We start from the raw sequence: 21,872 nt of genomic DNA, 5'->3' as shown, positions 1-21,872 counted from the left end.
ACAAGGACTGCAGTGTATGGAAATGACTTAGAGTTGCATGAAATGTTAGGAAATCCCATTAAATAGTTATATCAAACGAAACGTTCACATAACACCTAATCCTTTTTTTATTTATCTCAAGAAAAGTGAACTGATTACAGGTCAAGACAAAAGTTGTTATCTCTTTTTACACATTAGACAAACAATATCAACCAAAATGAGTATTTTAGCTGAAGATGTGAAATCTTGTCTGGTCGTGGTCTTTGTCTACGTTAGAGGTGTCCAAACTTTTCAGAACATGGTCCAAAATTGTCAAGTCAAAAAGAACACAGGGGCCAGAAAATGTATAAATAGATTTTAAACCAAGACAATAATTATGTAAATTTTTTTTACCTGCTCTATAAAATATGATAATTTTAATTAAATAAATTGGTCAAATCATTGTAGATACAAAGGTAAAATTAAAAAAGGGTTTTGCTCATTTGTCGTATTAAAAGATGGTCATCCTTTTTGCAAATTACTTTGAATAATTGAATTTGACCCTTAAACAATAATAAACATGTCCCCCTCACTTCGCCCTTGCCATTTGCGCTTTGTTGGCCCAATCCACTCCCAGGACAATCTGAAAGTTCTCCCAACAAATCTGGACTCTCATAGCAACAACTTGCTGTAGTTTCTGTGAGGAAATCTTAGGATTTTTGGGAATCTTACTCTCAGGCTGAACTCAGGCTGAATATCCTGGGATGGCCTGATACGGTCACGGTGGAGGTTACACCGAGAAAATCCTCATACTTAGATTTTGTTGCTCTGTTTTGATTGTTGGTTTTTATCATTACCTGCATTTCTCAGCGTTGTTAAATAAGACTGAATATGTCCAGATATGTTAGAAAACACCCGCTGCAGTGGAGAGTCCTTTTTTTTTTTTCAAAGACATTTCTGACAGCTCTTATACAGGAATAGTTTAAATACATCAATCCTGACAGATTTCCTCTTTCTGTTATATAGTAATCACATATAGGAGCGCCTCAGCAGAGAATAATTCCTCTGCATGATTTATCATGTCAGACCTTCACCGCTCATCAAAACAAACTCAGGTGGCTGTCGCCAAGCCAGGTTTGTGTTATTGCCTTGCTCAAGGGCGTTTAAATAGTAGAAATTCACTGGATCCATAACAATTTTTCTTCAAGACGTCTGGGAAATCTATCCAGCAACATTCTAGCCAGTTCCAAGCTCGGCCCTTTGTAGTCCAGAGCGGCCTGACGGAGGAAAAGCGGCGCAGCGGAGCTAATCTGTGAAAAGAAAGTAACACCTCTTCACCCCCCCAACAGACGGCTGTAATTCAGCTGAGCTCTTAATAAGATAACGCAGTTTATTTATTTATTTTTCACCTGTCAGGAAGAGCGACAGAGGAAAGCAAATTCAGCTGCACATAACTGAACACTTCAGAGAGATGGGTTGGATGGGCAAAAAAGTAAAAAAAATATATATTTTTCTTAACATGGACACCAGCCAGAAAGACGCTACCGTACAACTGGTTAAATTATGTTGATTAGAAACTATTATTTCCTCTGAAAGAGCTGCAGGCAGAGTGGATAGGGAGGAGATGGTGCTAAAATGAAGAGCCCAGTCAGCAGATTTATGCCAGTAGTTGACAACCAGTATGCCAGACTAAGCAGCTTCTACATAACTTTTAAAGGTTAACCTTTTTATAGACAACCCCTTCATCCTTTTTCTTCTCAGCTGCACACATTTTGCCACTCACGATTTTTCAGTTTTGTTTCTTGTCACATTCAGTATTTTTTTATATGTGTATTGAATCCAGGAATGATTAGAAGAAAAGTGAGGGGAAAAAATATTAGTTGGACACTTTGTAAGAGCACCGGTTGACCATGTCTGATGGGACGACATCGGAACAATGGTAGAAATATTCCAAGATATCCTGATCTACCTAAAGGGAAAATGGCTGTGCATCAGTGTTAGTAATCTGCCCTTTTCAGCCCTCCCAGTCTTAAATACACTTGAGATCAACATACAACAACATGATATTGGAGGAGGCAGACGCAGGCTCGGGGTCTTTTCCCACCCTTGTCCTCTGATTGCCATCTGGAATTTGAGGCCCAGTAGAGGAGCAGGCCATCTAGCCGGGGTCTGGGCTGGGGTTGGGTCTCGTGGGTCAATTGGGGCTTCTACTCTCCCCGGGATTGGGGTGTGAGGTTCTGCCATGGAGGGGTGGGTTGAGTGGCGTGCGGCCTTCGTGGCAGGGGTGTGCCATGTGGAGATGACCAGGTGGTCAAGCCTCCACCCCCCCTGCCTCCAGGTTTATGGGGTGGTCTCTGGTTGGCTGGCTCGCCCTCTTCCTTTCTTGCTTTGAAACAATCCCAAAATAATGTCCAATAAAGCTTTTTGCATATATATCAAGCTGAACACTATAGCAAAAGCAGTAATGCTCCACTTGTGAAAGTAAATCTGTTTAGCTCTCTGTGGCGTTAAGACAGCGACTCTTAGTGTTACACAGCCAGACTGGACATGTAGGGGGAAAAAAGGAATCTGCCCTTTTTCAATCAGGAAACCTGGTTAATATGCGCAGGAAAACATACCTCCTGTTACTTAAAAAGAAGAGACAACACATCCTTGACAAGTTCTCGTGTGCACAGTGAACTTTGCCCCTTGATCTGGGTGTTGTTTAAAACTTGATCATTGACTGACTCTGCAGTCAGTAGCTCAAACAAACTTTGGCCGGATTTACTCAATATAGGCTCAGCCAGAGGTAATTCATTTGTGAGATCTCTGAAAAGGAGCAAATTTCACTTCCTACTTAATTCCAGCAGAAGCTAATAATAAGACAATAGTGGAAAATATCTGATTGTTTCCTTTATCGTAATAACTTAGAAATATGGTTTGGTGGGAATAAAATATAAGGGCAAACTAATGTGATCCCATACTACCCATATTATTAATTATTTTCTTGCACTATAAAACAGTACATAACACTAAGGTTTTTTTAGTGATTATAATTTAAATGTAGATTTTGCAATCAAAGATGATGCAACTTGTCTGCTGTAAAGTTAGGTTTTATGTTCAGAAAGGGGATTGGTAGAGAAGAGATATCTTTTAAAGATTTTTAAGGAGTTGTGCAAATGTATTTTTAATTGTTTAATGTCTTTTACATATCATCAAGCTGCAAACCACAAACTGCAACGCATCTTATGGAAGTATGCTTTGTATTTAAATTTTATAGTAAAAAAAAAAAAGACTAGAATTGCATAGTAGATAGTGGAAGGAAAGGGATACTTTTCAAAATTTACAAAAAAAAAAAAAAAAACAACCAGAAAACCTGATTGTGATATAAACCATTTCATTCTCGCTCTGGCTAGGTGAAGAAGGTGAACCTCCTCCCATGTCTCACATCTTTTGCCGTTGCCCTGCATTTAGTTCCGTCCATCTTCCTATAAACACTGACAACCTTCCTTCTCACAGCTGCAGGTGCAGCTCCTACCACCTCGCTCCAACACGGGTGTGGTGCGTTCAGGGTGATATGCACCGTTTGTTTGCAGCCACGCAGGATTTGAGAACTTTGCTCTCATCTGACCAGAGCACCTCCTACCGTGTTTGCTGTGTTACATGGATCGCGGCCGACATCGTGCAAGTCGCCGTATGGTTTCCTTTGATCAATTAATTTGTTTTTGCAACTCATCCATAAATGCACCTTGTCCTTGAGAGATTATTTTAGGTGGAGGGCTAAATCTTGGTAGGTTTACATTATGGTTATTTTCAAATGACCGCAGTCAGGGGCATCCCAGTAAAGGGGGCTTAATTCACATGCACCTCACATTTTAATTCAGATTTTCTTTCTGAAAACTATGTATAATCTTTTGTTCATTTAGCAACCACCCACTACCTGTGTGACATGAAATCCCCCAAAAAATACATCAAGGTTTTGTGGTGAGACAAAATTATAAGAATGCTTTAAGCATGTGAATACTTTTTCCAATGCAAGGGAAATTGAATATTGAAAAAAATCCTTTCATATAATCCTCCGTTCAGTTTTATTTTCATCCAAACCGATTGTGTCTAAATGATTCTGCAGCAAAGGAGGTTTTCTCAATTAAAACGAGGAATGTCGGCAACAGGAGACATCGCTGCGGAGGTGGCTCACCGGGACACAATGCCTGCAAGGTGTCATGGCTGCTCCTTAGGGTGCTGGTTAGATGTCTCTGTGTGCTGCCGGCAAAGAGCAGAAAGTAGTCCAGGCCTTTATCATCTGCAGCCAGCTCTTCATCGGAAAGCTGCACCGTGACAACACATCGACCCTGCTGAGACAAATGGGACAGAAGGTGAAAGGATGAGCTGAGGATTACAGGAAGAAAAAAAAAAACATGTATTTGACATTTTAATTCATTATATTCCCTCACATTAGAACAAAGAAAATGACACTATGTTGTTAGAATAAGACCACGGCAGGTGTGGGCCCAGGTGTGCACAGCATCCTTTTAATACCTGATCTGGTTACCGACTGGGTACCGGGTCTGAATTGTAGAAAGTTCTGTATGGCCTTTAATACTCTTTACAACTCTATTGTTTGTAACAGAAAATAAACGATTCCCTTAAATTAAAAATGCTAATATTTTACTGGTAATAAACCAAAGCAGAGAAAATGGTATGGATGCTGAAGGAATACATGAAAAAAGAATGCAGATTTGGGTTTTGCCAGATTGTTTTCTGATGCAAGAGGTCAGTTTACTCATCTTAGCTTAACCCAGCCAAGTTAGACAGAACATGACTGGATTAATGTCCTGTGATAGACTGGCGACCTGTCCAGGGTGTACCCCGCCTCTCGCCCATCGACAGCTTGAGATAGACACCAGCACCCCTCACGATCCCACAAGGGTTAGACGTGTTAGATGAGGGATGGATGACTGGATTTAGTTACAAAGTTTGGATGTCATTTAAAAATTAGGGGGGGGGGGGGGATTTCACTATCTGCCGTGCTGATCACTGATCAGAGCCATTTAGGGAAAACTGTTTGATTCTGATTCCAGTTTTCCAATCTTCCAATTTTTCAGGATGATGGAGCACTGCGTCAAAATGTGACGACGTCGTATCCAGAAAAAGACCCAAATCTGCAGTCCATTGAAAACACGACAATGTAATTAACAGAACCCAACAGAATGTGATCAAATCCCAGCTAGAGCTTTAATGATGTCTTTAATAAGTAATTCCTGCAATATTTGAGTCGAAAAAGTCTGACAGCCTCGCTACCAGAGTGTGTATGGCACAGTCTCAGCTGACTGCCATACTGGCCCATCAAAACAAAAGACACCCTAAACCCAGGAAATATTTTGTTTACTATTCTTTTAATTATTCTTCAGCGTACAACAGCAATAGAAACGCTTTTGAACATTCTGTAAAGTTAAAAGATAAAAAAAAAAATATACAAAATTTTCTTAATTATTTTCTTGGTCATTTCCTCCAAATACAACCTTATTTATTCCCCAGCCCCTCCTCAAAGTGTTTCCATGGGCAGAGCACTTGATCCCATTCCTATGTTTTCTTTTTTTGTTGTTGTGTGATCACAATGAAAAAGTCCAGAATTAGACTTAAGAGTATAAAAATAAAATTAATTAAAAAAAAAGAGCTCTTTGTGGACACCACGTTCATTCACACCCACACAAAGCATATACATTTTAAACAGGCACCATAGAAGTGATGGCTATTTAGAATAGCAGTGAACAGCCAGTTACTTAATTTGTCTGAGTGCATCTGCATAAAGAGCGTCTGGGGCACAACAGGAACACTTTAACAGCAGGAATTTCAGCTACGTTCAGTTAAATCCTATGAACGAGATAATAGTTGAATTGCCAGAGTGCAAATATTCCAAAGCATAATTATGCATTAATGCTGCCCGCTTTATTTCTCGAGTGACAAAGGCCCAGGCGGAGGTTGCACAATAAGCGGAATGAGGTGGTGTCATCTGGGGACAGACATGGACGGAGTGGAGGACTGAAAACTGGAGATATTGATCAAATTAGCTTTTTTCCCCCCAGTGGAGGGACAACAGCTTGGGACATGTCTCACCGCTTGCTCTGAGCTCAGTTGCAACTTTTTACCCCCGACATGAGCAGCTCGACAAGGCGGCCTGGGCTACAGGGGGTTAAAGGTGCTCCCTCCTCTCATAAAGTGCTAGCTTCAGGGCCTTGTTTCTTACAGGGGGAGTACAGTCTGCAGACAGCAGCGAGGCTAACCAGCAGCCTTGGGAGCTGCAGGCCTCTCTCTCTCTCCCTCTCTCTCTCTTTCTCTCTCTCTCTCTCTCTCTGGCGAGCCAGAAATGCCGCTGAACAGTTTGAGAGTGGAGGAAACGTGTTCAAAGTGGAGCCAGGGGCCACGGACAGAGAGGCAGCCTGGAGTAACCTTCAGAGAGCCGGCACGGTGAAAACCCACTTGCAGCATGGAGGTGCATGTTTAGCAGTGCTCCGAGCGTGTCGGCTTTAACAAGGAGAGATGAGGAACTGGAGTAAATGAGTTGTGGCCCGGTGGAAGCCAGCAGGCATGACATTCTCTCTATTAAAAACTCATCTCTTATCCTTAGCTCCGACTGGAAATTAGAGCTTGCTGCTTCAGAGTGAATTGCTCCCTCAGTGACTTTGGCAGTTTTGCGCTCCGTAGGAAAATGAAAATACATTGGTGTGAAATAAGTTCCACATTTTTGCCACGAACAAAGGAGAAGCAAAAGGAGAAATGATTTTCTCCCTTCCGCTCAAAGTGCATGCCAAATCACTTCAGACAGAATACCGACTCACTCGTTACCTCCTGGCGCAATGGCTGCTCGCACCTCTTGCGGCGACTCAATAGTCTCGCCTTTCGTCCAAATCACCACTGACCCGTGATAAATAAACGCCGCGCAGGAATTCTCTCTGCCAGGGAAACACGTGAAAACCGATTCAACAAGTAACGTTCACGAAATCAATATTGGGTAAGAAGAGCTGGGCCTCGGCTGGAGCTGAAGGAAACAGAAGTGAAAGCAGAAAGGAAAGTCAGCTGAATCCGATCGTTGAGGGACCTTTTGGAGGCAAACGCGTTGGCAGGCGTACGGGTGGAGGCCAAGAGTCAAGAGATGTGAAACATCTGCTGCAGACGGCAGGAAACAGAGCTCCATACGCAGCCATCTTTGCAAAACATGCAAACCAGCACACGCGCACTACCATATCTAAACAGCAATAACCAATGGGCAGAAAAGAACCTTTTAACGAGTCCATTTTCGAGCTTGATCGAAACAAACGGAATAAGTTCACACGCTGTGCAAAGCCCACGTGTGTGTAAACGGATGTGTGCATTACCGTGTTAAGTACTTCCAAAGCAGCGGAGAGCGAGGTGACCTGCTGAGGTATTGACCCGCTAATCATGAAGCTTCAGCAAGAAGCAAGCAGCTCTTTGGCAACATGAAAAGCACAGCTGGACGCCACAAAGCCAACCCACCCCGCTTCTGAAGTATGCGTGTATGAGCCGAGCCGTTTCCCCCAACATCCAGCTGCCGTGTGTCCAGGTGAGCTGGAGGTGGAGTTTAAATCATCAGCACACAAACTGACTTTTGATAGAATACCGGCAATCCGGTGCTGTGACCCACGTTAACCGGGCAGTCAGCGTGCCGGTGGGGAAGCTCAGTAAGGTTTCCTTTTTCCAGTCTAGCGTAGGGCTGAACAATTAATCGCATTTGCAATACAATCGCAATTTGAAAAAATGCAATTTCCTTTTTTTTTTTTTTTCTTTTTTTTTTTTCTCCCAGTGTCCTGTCTAGCAATGTGGCAATAAAAATTGATATCTTAATGCCAAATAGAGCTCGACAGATTTTACTTTCACAAGTGGAGCAAACAGCTTTCACCATAATGCTCAGCTTGATTTGTGCGTGTAAATAGCTTTATTGTGATTCCTGCAGGGAGAATTTCAAATTATATGGACACTACAATGGGAAAGTAGGAGAATAAAAGAAAAACAAGAAGAGAAAAAAAAAAGAGAAAGAAGAGGTGAAAGAAAGAAGAGATAAAAGGAAGAGAATGATAAAACTTCCTCTGTTTGCTCCATCACCTGGAAAGAGACACAAAAAGAACAGCACAACCAACAGACATAAAGCAACAGATACAATCGTGTAACACCTTGATACCATTGCTAAACCATATGTATTATTATTTAAGCTGACATGTGTAATGTGATACCTAAAAAAAAAGTAAAAGAAAATAAATAAATAAAAAAAATGCAATTTCCAAATCGCAGAGGTATGCAATTTTTGGCTATGTAACAATTAGTGAATCAGACGCGTCCTTTAGGTGTCCGTAATATGTTTAAAGTGGGTTTGCCTCCACATAGAAGAGAAGACAGTTGCAGCAGTGAGATAAACTAATTTTATTACTTGTTTTAGAGTTTATATAATCATGCTGTTTTACCAGAAACTTTCAGGAATCTCACCATAGCATTAAGTACCGGTCAATCAGTTTAATACATAGACTTGCTTGTTGGTTGTACTTTATATTCAACAAGGATTGATGTCCTAATCAATTAAAAGCTGCTCTCTTGAATGATATTGTGATTAATAAAAACACTATAAGTTCTTGTTCTAAATAGTCCTTGTTTACAAACATCTTTATCTAGAGGCCATTGTTGTTGCTTGTGGTTAATGCAGGGAAAAGTCAATCAAATTGCAATTTTGGTTGAAATATATGGTAGGCAGAACACAATCAGAGTTGAGACGTAGCGGATCTTTTAGCACCTAATCTGCACAGCGATGAAACAGATTGATTTGTTATTTGTATAGGTTTAAAAAGACATAAATTAAACCGAAAGAAAATGGCATTAAATCGCATTATTGAGATACAAAATCGCAATAAGATTATTTTCCAAAATCATTCAGCCCTAGTCTAGCGTGTTATAAAAGCTGACCCAGCTGATGGTTACATAGAAATAATAATACAGTCATAGACAACAGAAAGTACACCGTCATTTATTCCAAATGTTTGTGTAAAAAGTGCTGGTAAAAATGACCGGTGCTGTGCAAGCATGCGTTCAAATAAGCGTGTTCATGTGCGGCGTCAACCTCAAGCAGGTTTTACACCCAGACTGGAACTGAGAGCAGCTCTCCCAGGCCGCGTTAAGCGGAGCGCTACGTGGGAGAGTAAACCGAGAAGGTTTCAGGCCAAACGGTGGCGTGTTATGTAGAAAAGACTTGCAGCGTTTCCCGTTGAAGATAAGAGCTTGGTGACTGGTGTGTGGTGTCCAGGTGAGGTTCAGGCAGGTAAGCACACACATCTATGACCCACTTATTTTACACTTGATACGGACTCACAGCTCATATCCAACAGATCTCCTAGATTAGGCCAAACCGTGGCTGCAACCTGTCTCTGTAAATGTGGGGGAGCCTGCTGGCGGCCATGTCCCTGCAGACCCAGGGGGGGTTCACCTCTGGGTCTGCAGCTACGGCAGAGACCAGGAGAGGATTAAGGCAGCGGCTTAATGCGTCCCGTCACTTTTGGCTCTTCTCTACCGGTGGAGCTGAAACGGCAGCACAAACATTCGCTTTCATTTCCATAGCAGATGAGCTCGTCTGCTGTTTAAACACAAGGTAGTCAAAGAGCTCACAGTGCACTGTACAAGGTCGCAACACAGCCTTAATAATAGGTACATGTTGACCTAAATTTCAACCTCATGCAGTTTTCTGACTACTAAAGCAAAAGAAATATGCAAATCAGAACAGATTTATTGAGAATTCGGGCCAGACAGGAATCCTGGTTCTGTGATGAAAGCAGAAGAGAAAATGCTAGCTGATAATATCATTAAAATGCTAACAGGCACATGACATCATGACCTAGACATGTTTAAAATTCATGTTTCAAATACTTAATATTATGGCTGATAAACAAGCTGCCTGCGAATGTAACTCCGAACTCTGAACATGAATTCATTCAGGATTAACGGTGTGAGCTGAACCTACACAGCATCAGGGTACGGTCCACTCTAATTCATCGAATGGGGAAAAAAATGTAAATAACAGATTACAAACTCATTTATTACAGAGATGAAGCCATAGTGGAAATGGTGTCGGTGCTAAAACCACTAATTACATTTGAAATAGAGGTTTTCTCTGAGACTCTTTGGGCCTGTGTGGTGGAGGCGTTGCTTTGTGAACAGCTCTCCTCACGCTGAGGTCTAGACTTTGACTAGGCCACTGAATACCCTTTGCTTTTTCCAGCCATTCTGTTGGAGACCGATGACACGGGGTGTTCCCAGATCTAGCTCTCACACAGACGATCTCACGCTGTCCCCAAAAGCTCCTTGTCAGTTCAACGACTCGGCGGATCTAGCTAAAACCATCATCCCTCCACCGCCGTGCATGACAGTGTGCAGCGAACATTTGCGTTACACCAGACCTGCTGCTGCAAATCCTGGTTAAAACATCTGTACTTTGAGTTCATCTCTCTGAACAACCTTGTTCAAGAGGTCTAGGTACAACCCTGTAAACTGTGCCGTCTGAATTGTGCAGCAATGCTTCTCTGACAGAGATCCAAACTACCAAACTTTTTCATCTAGCGTTACATTTTCCTGACAATAACTTTAAAGACCTGAAATGCTAAGTGAGTAAACCGAATAATTAGGGACACTGTGAAGTCTGCTGTGTGTTTTAGCACCCTGGGATTAGAAAATCAATTCAGAACCCGCTAGAGACCAGTTTTAATCACACCCTGAATCACCTGTCAATGCAGTAAATGGACGGTCCCTGCAACGTTCACAGTTTATATAGAGTGTGATATTATTCGTGCTTCTTGAGCTTTTTCACCTTTTCTAAAATTACAGCCACACATTTTTATGTATTCTATTTAGGATTTCATGCGAGACAGACCAACACACAGGTGTGCAGAACTGTGAAGCTGTGGGAAAAGTATGATGCGCCTATGTCTTCAGGCCACCTTTATTCTGATATACTTTTAAAAATCCAGCGCAACAATTTGCCTCCAGAAGTTCCCACTTAGTAAACATAGTGTCTCTGTGTTATTTAATCTGTCTAAATCCAGCTGTTCTGGTTCTGGCTTCAGAGGACCGGTGAACAAACAGCATTGTGAAGACCAAGGAGCACGGGGTTAGTTTGGACAACAATATTCCAGACGTTCTCAGTCTAACTGCGCTGTAGACCTGCAGCTCCAACCGCAGCAAAAAGTGCTTCTCCGACGTGTTGATTCAACACAAATGCAGCGCCAGGCCCTGTAAGCACACGCCTCCTGCATGCCTGCAGTCATGCAGGAGGCTGTGTTTCCCTACCTGCTCATTAAACTCTGGAAAGTATCCACTGAATGCCGACAATGTAAACAACATGTTTAATGAAAGCCAAGAACAGCAGCAGCTCTCGCCACTGAAAACAACCCCTTTTTCTTCAGGTCTTCCCTCGCTTAGGGAAGCACATTATTTTCCTTGAATACATAAACTCAAGCCTTAACGCCGTTTCAGAATCCATTGTCACTGACTATCTAAAATCCCGTCTGCGGCTAAAGTAACAACCAAACAGCATTAAGGTCCTGACCCATAACCTTTTAAAAACTGCTCGCTTCAACAATTAGAAAACAAGAACATACTCAGCATGCAGAGGTCCATCTTCCCTAAATTTAGATGAATAAATCCTTTGATTTTTGGTTTTAACGGAGATACATACAGACAGACAGACCACAGATAGTCATCTCATTGTCAAACACCATAAGTTGCTAAAAATGGCATGCCTAATGAGGCCTAACCATCTGCCTGGTCTCAACGAAGAGTCCGATTGTAAATCAGAGATAAGGTTATCTGGCTGGTAAATGAGATAGCAAGTCAACGCTTTAAGTACTGACACACACACTTCCATAACCTAAATCTGCTTCCGGTGTGTACCTTTTTCTCCCTGCTAGTGATAAGGAGAGCAGTGGAACCACAAAGGCCCTGATCCCTCGTACACACACACACACACACACACACACACACACACACACACACACACACACCCTTGTTTAAAATAAGTACTGAGAGCCGCTCCTTGACTTCCATTCATTTTCAACCCTTTCTATGACGTCACCCAAACCCTAAACCTAATTGCCACCTTAGTACTAAACCTAACCTATCAAAGTCCTCACTTTACTAGTAAAATGAGGAAAAGATCTTTTACACTCAAGTACACACACAAACACACACGCGCGTGTGCGCACAAATACTTGTTTTAAATACTTACTTGCCTTAACTACAATTGACTTCCATTCATTTCCAACCCTTTCTATGGCCTAAACCTAAATCCATTTGGCACCTTATTCCTAAACTTAACCCCTAGCTCAAAAAAGTGAGGACCAAAAAGAAGTCCTCCCTTTACATCAAAGTCCTCACTTCGGTGGTAAAAATATGAAAAATATGTTCTCTCAGCTGCAAGCACAAATATATGCACACATGCGCGCGCACACACACATAAATCATTAAATATGTATCAAATTATCCAGGAGCCACAAGAGCAACTGCATATATTTTGGAGTAATTTGTAAGGAGATCAAACTAAAACACTGAATGTAAGAACAGCTAAGGCACCAAATGTGTGACCAAAAATAATTAGCAGTCTAAAACAGGCTGTAAGTGGCTATTAGAAACTCTGCGGGGTTTGCACCACATTCTGTTTGACCGAGTCAGGTAGCTTGTCCAACTGAGATAAATTGTGATTGAACATTTCTTCTTCTACACCATTCAGAGCAGGAAAGCGACCAATTATCAGCTTGATCGACCCTGAGAAGTAACAAGCTGATCGTGTTAATCTGTTAATTTCTGATATCAAAACACACCAACAAGCACTACCAGGGTGTGTCGACAGCCTCGCTCTTGGTGGGGATGGAGTTCCGGAGCTTAGGTCTTACATTTTCTCATCTTCAGTCTTTATGTTCATTTCTGCAATAATATTAGGGACGTTTGTGTTTCTTTGGGATACGGGCCGTGTCCCTAATGAGACCAGGGCCGAGCCACGGCGGGGATTGAGCTGGGCCCTGGTAGGGGTGCTGCTCCATTAAACTCCCTGTAGCTGTCCATCAGGTGGGATGACATGCTACATTCCTTTGGTCTTTCTGAGTCCCAGCTGCTTGGGATAGACCATGCCTGCCCTGCCGGTGGGGTAGAAGGCTTAAGCTGCATTGGGGGACATGGGGACAGGGTTTGGTAGGGGGGTTTGGAACCCCGTGTCCCTCTCTGTGGTTCTCTATCGTGGGGGCTGCTGCTCGTGTGCCCTGCTGCCAACCTGCCCCCCCATGTGGGCCGTAAAGCTACTCTGTGGGGGATTCCTGGTGTCTGTATGCCAGGGGCAGATGGAGCGTCCATGAGCCGAGGCTACCGATTCTTGGCTCCTGTTGGAGTTGATTGCTCACACCTACGTTCACACTGACACGCCCATCCAAGCAACTCCAAATTTTGAAGATCATACAAACACAAGTTCACATTTTTTCATAACACTCTGTCAGTTGCAGCTCTGATTTAATAAAGTCAATCAAGCAATTAGAAAACCATCTCCAAACATCTTTTCTGTAGACCGAAGCTGCCCTGGCACAGGACAGGTCACGGGAAAATAGATTAAAAGGAATAAACTTTACATGTTGGGATATGAGCACTGAATTACACCTGAGTTCTTAACCCACAACAAATGTCAGTCAGGTGAAATTAAACTGCAGGTGGAATTCCACTGCACCCCCACAAACCTTCCAGTTATTCCTGTTAGTTTGCACGCTGTCGCTGCACAAAGCTACTCAGAGAAAAATGGAGGTCATTACGCTGAATACACAAGCAGAGCCGGTAAGGTTTACGCTACGCTGACCGGACAGGTTCAGCAAACAGGCTTCCATTCACACATTACTCAGCAGCCGCGCTGGCCGGGAAAGTGAAAGCACTTAAATACGTAAACAACTGCTGTTAATTTGTGTGTGAGGAGGAAAAATGACTGGGCGCACTAGACAAACTGCCTCAAGAGCACACAAGAGCTATTGTAATTGGTGATACTTACATACAAAGGAGCCTGCTGTGGATTGAGTTTCATGTCCCTGGACACTGAAAAGAAAAGAGCAAATTATAGGTTAGTGGTTGTGGGACTCTTGTTATTGTCCATGTTCTGCTTCAAAACAACAGAAATTCTCCAAGTATCAATAAGCATCGAGCTGCAAAGGCGGTATCATCCTTTATCACCTCGTACATTTTGTTGACGCACAAAATGAGCCTTCTCTCTGGTTAAACTATTCAAAGTTTTAGATTGACATCAACACAGCTCTAAAAGTCAAGGAGAGACAAAATAGGAATAAATTCAGTGCCTTTATTCATTTCAGAAGGTAAAACGATTCAGTCACTTGGACGTCAGTCACCTTTCCTGTAACACTTGCTATCAGTTATCCAGACATGGCATTGAAAGTGGCCGCCGAACACACAATGTAGACAGAATTAAAGTAAGATGTGTAATCTTCCCCCCTCAACAACATATTTGTTTTGCCGTAACCCGTTCTCATTCTACAGTTTTGTGAGAACAAGAAATTGTTTCGTTATCGGCGAACGCACCATACTCGGGTGCCACCAGGTCGCGATGGCAACACTCTTTGTTGTGGACGTTGTTAATGACTAACTCAAAGCTATCTGCTCTTGGTGTCAGTGAGGTGTCAGGCCAGAGGAAACAAAGATGTGGGAAGTCACTGAAGGGGAAAAGATGTTTCATCTTTTGTTGGGGCACGACACAGACTGCGAGGGAGCACAAGACTTCCAGCAGAAACCAGGAGGCTGAAATATACACATGGCAACCATTCAGTTTCTAGGTAGAAAGGCTAAGTGCAAGCTGAAGCTACATGGACCTGAAGAATATACTTGCAATGCTGTTCATTTCTCTCTCTGTGTTACAGCTCTTAAAGAGGAACTGCATTGGCTAAAATCTATACTGGCACATCAAAGATGTGACACAAAATTCTGAACAGTAGTCTCTCTGCTTTTAAACACTTTATAGTCATTTATTGTGCTCAGAGTATGCCATATGACATCCCCATCCAATACAGCAGTCTGTCACCACGGAGACTGAATGCAGGCTGAAAGAGAGACATCGCTGACCAAAGAGTTGCACTGATTTGCTTGGCAAGTGACGAGTGATTCTTCAGCAGCCAATGGAAGAAGACTTGTCCTTCAACAAGCAAAACCAATCATGTTTCGCTGCATATTTTCTATATACACAGGAACAGTGGCATCACAAACACACACACGTTAAGCTCTTCCTGACCGACATTGAAATGTCTGAATACTACCATCTTCTACAAATGTCTTTATATGTATGCAACTGCTACACCGAACAGGCTTTGTCCTTCTGATCAGTAGAAAGAGCTTAATCAATAGAATGCAGAGCTCAGACACTCAAGTCCTTGCAAGTAAAAGGAATAAATAACAGGAAGAAAACCTAAAAAAAAAAAAAACATCAAAGATTTCTTTGATACTACAGTGAAGCAAAGATAGTTCCAGTATGATGCTAAGTAGTAAGAACACAGCACCCAGGAATCTACAAGAGAGTCTGAGAACTGTCCAGCTAACTTGATATTAGCAACTTTGTAGCACTAGCAGCAAATATTTTCAGCAGCAGAGAAAACCACACTTTTAATGTAATGTGCCGCTGCGCATTATTCAACAGATGGCTTCACTGTTCCCAGCTTTATCAGATTGTACACTCACACTTCAATAACTTCTCGTCTCATGACGTCAAGATATCAGATGATCCTAAGCATTCTAGATGCATTACAATCAGGGGAAGGTTGGAGTTTTTCCTGAGTGTGACACCAGTTCTGCCAAGGTTTGAAATTGAGCGAGTAGAGCAAAATCTGCAGGAGCAAAGCAATAAATGAAATGCAGATGTGAGATTGATACAACAGGACGTGCAAAACACTCATCTATCAGGGAGTGACTGTGAAGTAAAGACAGATAAGATCAATAAAACCAGGCAGCTAGGAAATGCTGCAGCAGTACTGCACATTTTGTTACCCGTTTAGTGGATGATGGGGAAAATATCATCAAAGAACCTTCAATCAAACTTTTTATTTCAGCACATTTCATACAGCCAGATGTAACACACTATGCTTTACACAGACAGTAAGTCTACAAACACACACACACACACACACACCGCAAATTATTAAGTGAATAAATACATGTTAGATAAATCTAAAACATTTCTAGAAACAAAATCAGTAAACATACAAAAATCTGGGTATAATAATAATAAATAATAATAATATTCAGATTGCTGCAACAGCTTATAATTAACATAGAAATAAAATAATAAACCAGAAATGGGGAATACATAACTTCCTAAAATAGTCACTAGTCAAAATTGTAATAAAACCAATATCCCATAAATTTCAGCTAAAAGCCAAACTGACTGGATGTATCTTGAGTTTGCTACTTAAAGGGTAACTCGCCTCCAAATGTACTTTTTTTGCTGATAAACTGTAAACATGGATGTCTTACAATTCTGTCTACATATCCTGGTCATTACTTTGACAATTTACTGCACGAGTTGAAATCCTGGTGTAACGAGTGTCTTGCATTAAATTTTGAATCAGTTATGTTCTTGGCTCAAGAGATTTAGCCACGTCACCCAGAAGAACTGATGTTGGTAGAGCTGCTGCTGTGAGGTATAAAAACAGCTCTGTCTCATACACCTCTGTAGAGAGGTGGAGTTTCTAAAAGTGAGTATTCTCGATTTATTTAGCTTGTACTAGTAGCCCTGATCCCCCCCCCCCCCCCCACCCCCACCCACACACACACACACACACACACACTTACTTCCCGGTCGGCCTGGCACCACCTCCTCTTGGCACATTCGAAGTATGAGATTGGGCATAAAAAGGCTCTGGTACGGGGTGCGTTACACTTTAAAAATATCCAACCTATCAGCTCCCTCAGGTATTTAACATAGAGTGTTTTTTTTAAACTGCAAACTAAATAATTCAGTTTTATTTTCTTTAAAACTGTAACAGATATTTCTGTAAATGAGCAGTATGAGAGTGCACAGAACGTACAGCTGGGTGAACAGCTAAGATCGCACCTGGCAGAAATCCCCCACTCTCCTCAGGGGGGAGGGGGGTTAATAGAGCATGGGTGCAAAACAGTGGGAGCAAACCCCATCCGCCTACACTCTCTCACACGTGCACACACACCAACAATGCTGTCAGTCCCCTATCTGTGTTTTTCTGGGGTCTTTTACAGAAACATTTTAGGGGCTCTACATCTCCTGCCTTCTCCAGTCACCAACTGGTTCATCAGGCAGCAATCAGAGTCGAGATAAAGCAACAAAATCACTAGCTTGCCTCTTCTAGAGGAGCTTACACAGCCCTGGGATCACTTGGCAAGACTACACAGCTCATGTTTGATTCTTCTACTCCCAGTCTGGAAAGAAGGCCCCTAAAGCCAGTTTCTGGACACAATGTCAGAGGTAGTGGGTGTTTAATTATTTAGAAAACAAAAGGTGTTACAGCTATATACTTGATGACAAATGGATTGGAAACCTTTCCGCTGAGCTCTCTTGAAGAGATCTTGGCGAGCTCGCCTTCATCGAAGAGTCAAGGATCTGTTCAGCGCCGAGCCCCCGTGTTCTCCTCTGTTATTTGCAGAGACAATTTTCTTTTGTTTGCTGTTCCCTGGCACTAAAACAAGTCCTTGCTTCTGGCCTCGGTGGTTAGCGGTGCATTAATCACATCAACCCCACAGCGGGGGAGGCGGCGACAAAAGGCCAGGACCTAATGGGTTCTGCAGAAAGAGAGAGAGGGAGAGCTCTGGGAGAGTCAATGCTGGAGTCAACAGAGCACCAGAGCAAAACACAGCCCAGCCAAATCACTTTCTGCAGCCCAGTCCAAACATTTTTCCAATTTTCTGCTAAATATACAGGCCTGAGCTCGAATTAGGCGGATCAGGTAAGGGGATAATCAGCAGCTCTAATAATACTCTGGAGTCTAATCCTCTTGCCTTAAGTGCACTGGGCCAAGGACCAGCTCGCTCACTACACACACCATATTGACTTAGAGGACTCTCATGTCCACCGGTTCTGTTACGGCTTTTACAGTTCAGTCCCTCTGTCGCCGGCTGGTTCTCTTGTCCTTGTTGTTTTACTTTGACAGCATCTAGGAGACCACAGAGTGACCCAGCCTGCAGCACAAGGGGGAAAACATTTACAGGACACACCGTCACATTGGCAGGATTCGCTGCTGTCGATGGAGCCGACGATATTTATTCACCCGAGGAAGGCTCCTGCGTCCTTCATCGGCCCCCGTCCTGTTTTACATCCCCGACATATTCACACCTGGCAGCTGCTCACAACAGCTCAGACTGCCGGTGTAATGGTCATTTCTTCACGGTTGTTAAGGGAGAAGAGTTTCCTCAGCAAGGCCGGGTAAATCTGCAGCACCATCAAAAAAAACAAAAAAACAAGGAGCCGTCCCAAACATCCGTCCACACTCGTCGTTTTCCCTGCCGCTGCATTTATTTACGGGTTTTAATGCAGCAGTCCGGCCTTTTCCCAGCTGACGCCCGTTTCTTGGTGCAAGTTAAATCCTACAGAAAATGAACGACTTATGAAGTGATTCCATGTAGGAGTCCAAAGATATATCTTATTTTTATTAAACTCAGACAAGTAAAGGATGGAGATGACCCATATGGACAAAATGTATTAGAATATTTTTCTGTATTGATCGGTTTCAATAATTCATCTAGATTTCATTTTAATGTCAAAGTCCTTTATTTAAGACAATATCTGTTTAAATATAAACAGAAAGTAGTAAATTATGATAAACGTTAATAATTAATGGGATATATCTTCAAGCATTTAATGAATGCCCATCTACTTTAAGAAACGGAAGACATTAAGGATTGGAAAGCAACAAGCAAAGAATGACACTTCCTCAACTTGCAACATATTGATGTCAACAATTGCAAATATATTTGAGTACGAGCAAAATAACTTGCAAATTAAGCTTACGCCATTGTTTGCCTTCTCTGTTTTGGCAAAATAGGTTTGACGGTTGCCCCACGCCCTGCCTGTTACACTACACGTTGTCTGACGCATTGAATTTTAAAGCCAACCCTTATTGTTATTTTCAATAATTTACTGGAGTTGGTTTATTTACCAGCACTAGCACCTACTGCTGTTGAGGCTTTTATACACCAACAATGGTGGCAGATCCCAGGTTTTTGTCGATGCAGGGAATAAAGGGAAATAAATTGCCATTTTAGTATTAATGCCCAATCATTGATAAGAGCCAATAAAGAGAAAACGGATCAGCCGACCAATTGGTGCATGTCTAGTTTCAATGACAGCAAGGCTGAGTAATTGTCTTTTTTTTTCTTTTTTCTTTTTTCGAGAGGAAGTGGGGGAAAAAAACATTTTATTTGGTCAAACTATGAGGAAATGTATTAATGAGACACATTAAGTTTAGTTGCTACAAAGTTGACAGAATAGTGGAGAGTGCAAAGGTGAAAACCAAATGACTAATGTTCAACACACTTGAGCAAGAAACACATTATGGATTTAGGACCACTTAAAAACAAGCCACCTTCTCCAACCCCTGGATGAACATTTGCTCGTTCATCTCTTTTCATTGCTGCTACTTCGGTTTTATTTCCTTATTGAATCAAAGGAAACGGACTGAGCTCTATTACATTGTGTGTACATTTCATTGCCACACCGGTTTCACCAGACATGTTACACCATTGCACAGCTGTAGTTTCCCAACTTCCTCTTGGGTGTGACTATTGAGCTAACCTTCCCAGTCAGCCCCGAGTACCAAAGATGTCCTGCCACCTGAGATGGCCATTGTGACCGTGCTGCTACACTAGCATTTTTGTCCAGGTGTTTTCCCAGAGGCCTCCTTGTAACTGCAAGTCATGCAAAATTTGGGAAAACTTGCTCGCATACAGGTCTAACACTTGGGCCTATACTGTAGCCCCAAAAAGGTTAGAATCGCTCCATCACTGGGATTAAACAGAAGCTTGAACAGAAGAGCAAGAGTATCCATCCGAGTTTCTCCGATAACCAGATGCGTGCAGAAGGGTACGTTGAAAGTTGAAAAGGTGAAAGCGTGCGAAGACGCACCCTGGAGCATCGGACAAATGCGGCAACACCACCACAGATGAATCAATGTTTTTCTGACGGTATATCGCAGCCCTACTCCAAATGTAGCGCTCTGCACAAGTGTTGCTCATCACATTTCCTGACACGTCACTGCTGCAGCCTTTTGGCTTTGTCCAGGGCTCAATGGTACACATGTACAGGGCAGATTTTCATTTGCAGAGTTTGACTGATGACACAATTTCTCACAGGTCATTCACAGTTGACACAGAGCACATAATGTCATAGAGAACAGACTTCATGCAGCTCAAACTCTCATTGGTCAATGTAGCATGTGGCTGTAAATTGAAATCTCCATTACACCCAAGGTGAGGTTTCACTCAAAAGCTAAGTTGGGTATATTTTAAAATCTCTGTGCTTAAATGAAAGAGTAGGAACGCCTGGCTGCTACATCAGTGAATGTACACTGAGCTAGATTCAAAGGATTCACAGAACAGCGTAGATTTTGTCCTGAAACTAATAATCCCTGCGTTATGAGGAGGTCCAGATATGAGCTGATGTGCAGTTTTTGTCAAGACCGTTGTAGACACTGATTACATCCGTTGGATTGTGCTGCAGCAAATGCCTGACATCACTGGTTCCAATTAAAAAAATAATAAAATTGGCCCCTGACCACAACTGGGGGATTTTCAACCTAAAGCTGACCAGCCTTTTGTAATATCCAAACTTCCCCTTTCTTCATTTAGAGAACACACCATAATAGGCCCAATTACGTAAAAATGACAACAAAAAACCTCGTCTGAGTAATTTCCTGTATCCGTGAAATGTTTAAATATGAAGTCTGAAGAAGCAGAGAGAAGTAAGGTTCTATCCAAAGAAATCTTGTGTTTTTTTACCATTTGATTATGCGTGACTGTGGGGTCAATCAGGCTGCAAGAGATTGAGAGAGTGTGGAACTTTGAACAGATAACAGGAAGGTTGAACAAAGTACAAAAAATTTCTTTTGATCCGAGCTTTCAACCTCCATCTGTCATGGGGTATGACGGATTACTGATTTCTGGGAGACTTCTGGTAATAAAAGTGAAAGTATGGGTCTGCATTCCCTAGGGAATACAACCAAAAACAACTTTTCTGTAATGCTTCCTTACAAGCCGTTCTAACCACTAAAATAAGGTTTGAAAGTAACATGTAAACTGATTGTTACGTTTTTGCATTAAGATAATAAAATATCTTATTAAAAAAAATAGAAAATCTCAATGCTGTTCATTTATCTTCTTAGGTTAGAGTTCTGCAAGACAAACTAAAATTGGCCAACATCACAATTAGCGGGTCAAACCCTGCAATCTGTTCTGTATATCTTGTTTTCCAACTGTAAGTCCACGTGAGTCAGACACAGCTGTTTAGTGCACAGCAAACTAGTGAGGAGAACAGTCGGTGGCACAATGCCAGCTGTGACGAGACGAGGGAACAGGAGAACTCAGGCAAATGTAGCTAATTGGAAAAGCTAACAAGCTAGGGAGTCACCTGCCTGATCAGTCATCACAAGGTTGTAAATCACCTGATATCACCAGTACACATTATCTCAAAGTATTACTTACCCCTGCTATTACCTCTGGTTCTTCATCTTCGAAGTTGAAATCAACTACAGAATAAATCGGAGCCAATTACAGCAATGAGCTAAATTAGGCAACAGAGAGGGGCAAGCCCGTTTCTGTGGGTCGACGTCCACAACAGCTTCTTTCAGCTGAAGGACAGCGGCTCGCTTGATTCTGTGTTACAAGAATGGAAA

The 21,872-nt window shown here is 42.2% G+C and overlaps 1 protein-coding gene across 6 annotated transcripts in view; it reads right to left on the bottom strand.

The window, feature by feature from the left end:
- Positions 1 to 14,052, bottom strand: part of LOC105934128 (A-kinase anchor protein 13) — a 117,498-nt gene extending 103,446 nt beyond the window's left edge. For 5 of the 6 annotated variants that reach the window (XM_036136243.1, XM_036136245.1, XM_036136246.1 and 2 more), the window contains exons 1-2: positions 14,009 to 14,052; positions 4,136 to 4,292 (exon numbers count right to left, since the gene is read on the bottom strand). In XM_036136243.1, the coding sequence (XP_035992136.1) occupies positions 4,136 to 4,292; positions 14,009 to 14,041 (190 nt within the window). In that variant the 5' untranslated portion in view covers positions 14,042 to 14,052. The remainder of the gene's footprint in view (positions 1 to 4,135; positions 4,293 to 14,008) is intronic. The other variant, XM_036136244.1, reaches the window with a different exon arrangement.
- Positions 14,053 to 21,872: the final 7,820 nt, after the last annotated feature.

Source organism: Fundulus heteroclitus, chromosome 4 (genome assembly GCF_011125445.2).
Source record: "Fundulus heteroclitus isolate FHET01 chromosome 4, MU-UCD_Fhet_4.1, whole genome shotgun sequence".
Lineage (NCBI taxonomy): Eukaryota > Metazoa > Chordata > Actinopteri > Cyprinodontiformes > Fundulidae > Fundulus > Fundulus heteroclitus.
The sequence above is the reverse complement of the archived record's forward strand: the minus strand, read 5'-3'. Positions and strand labels throughout refer to the sequence as shown.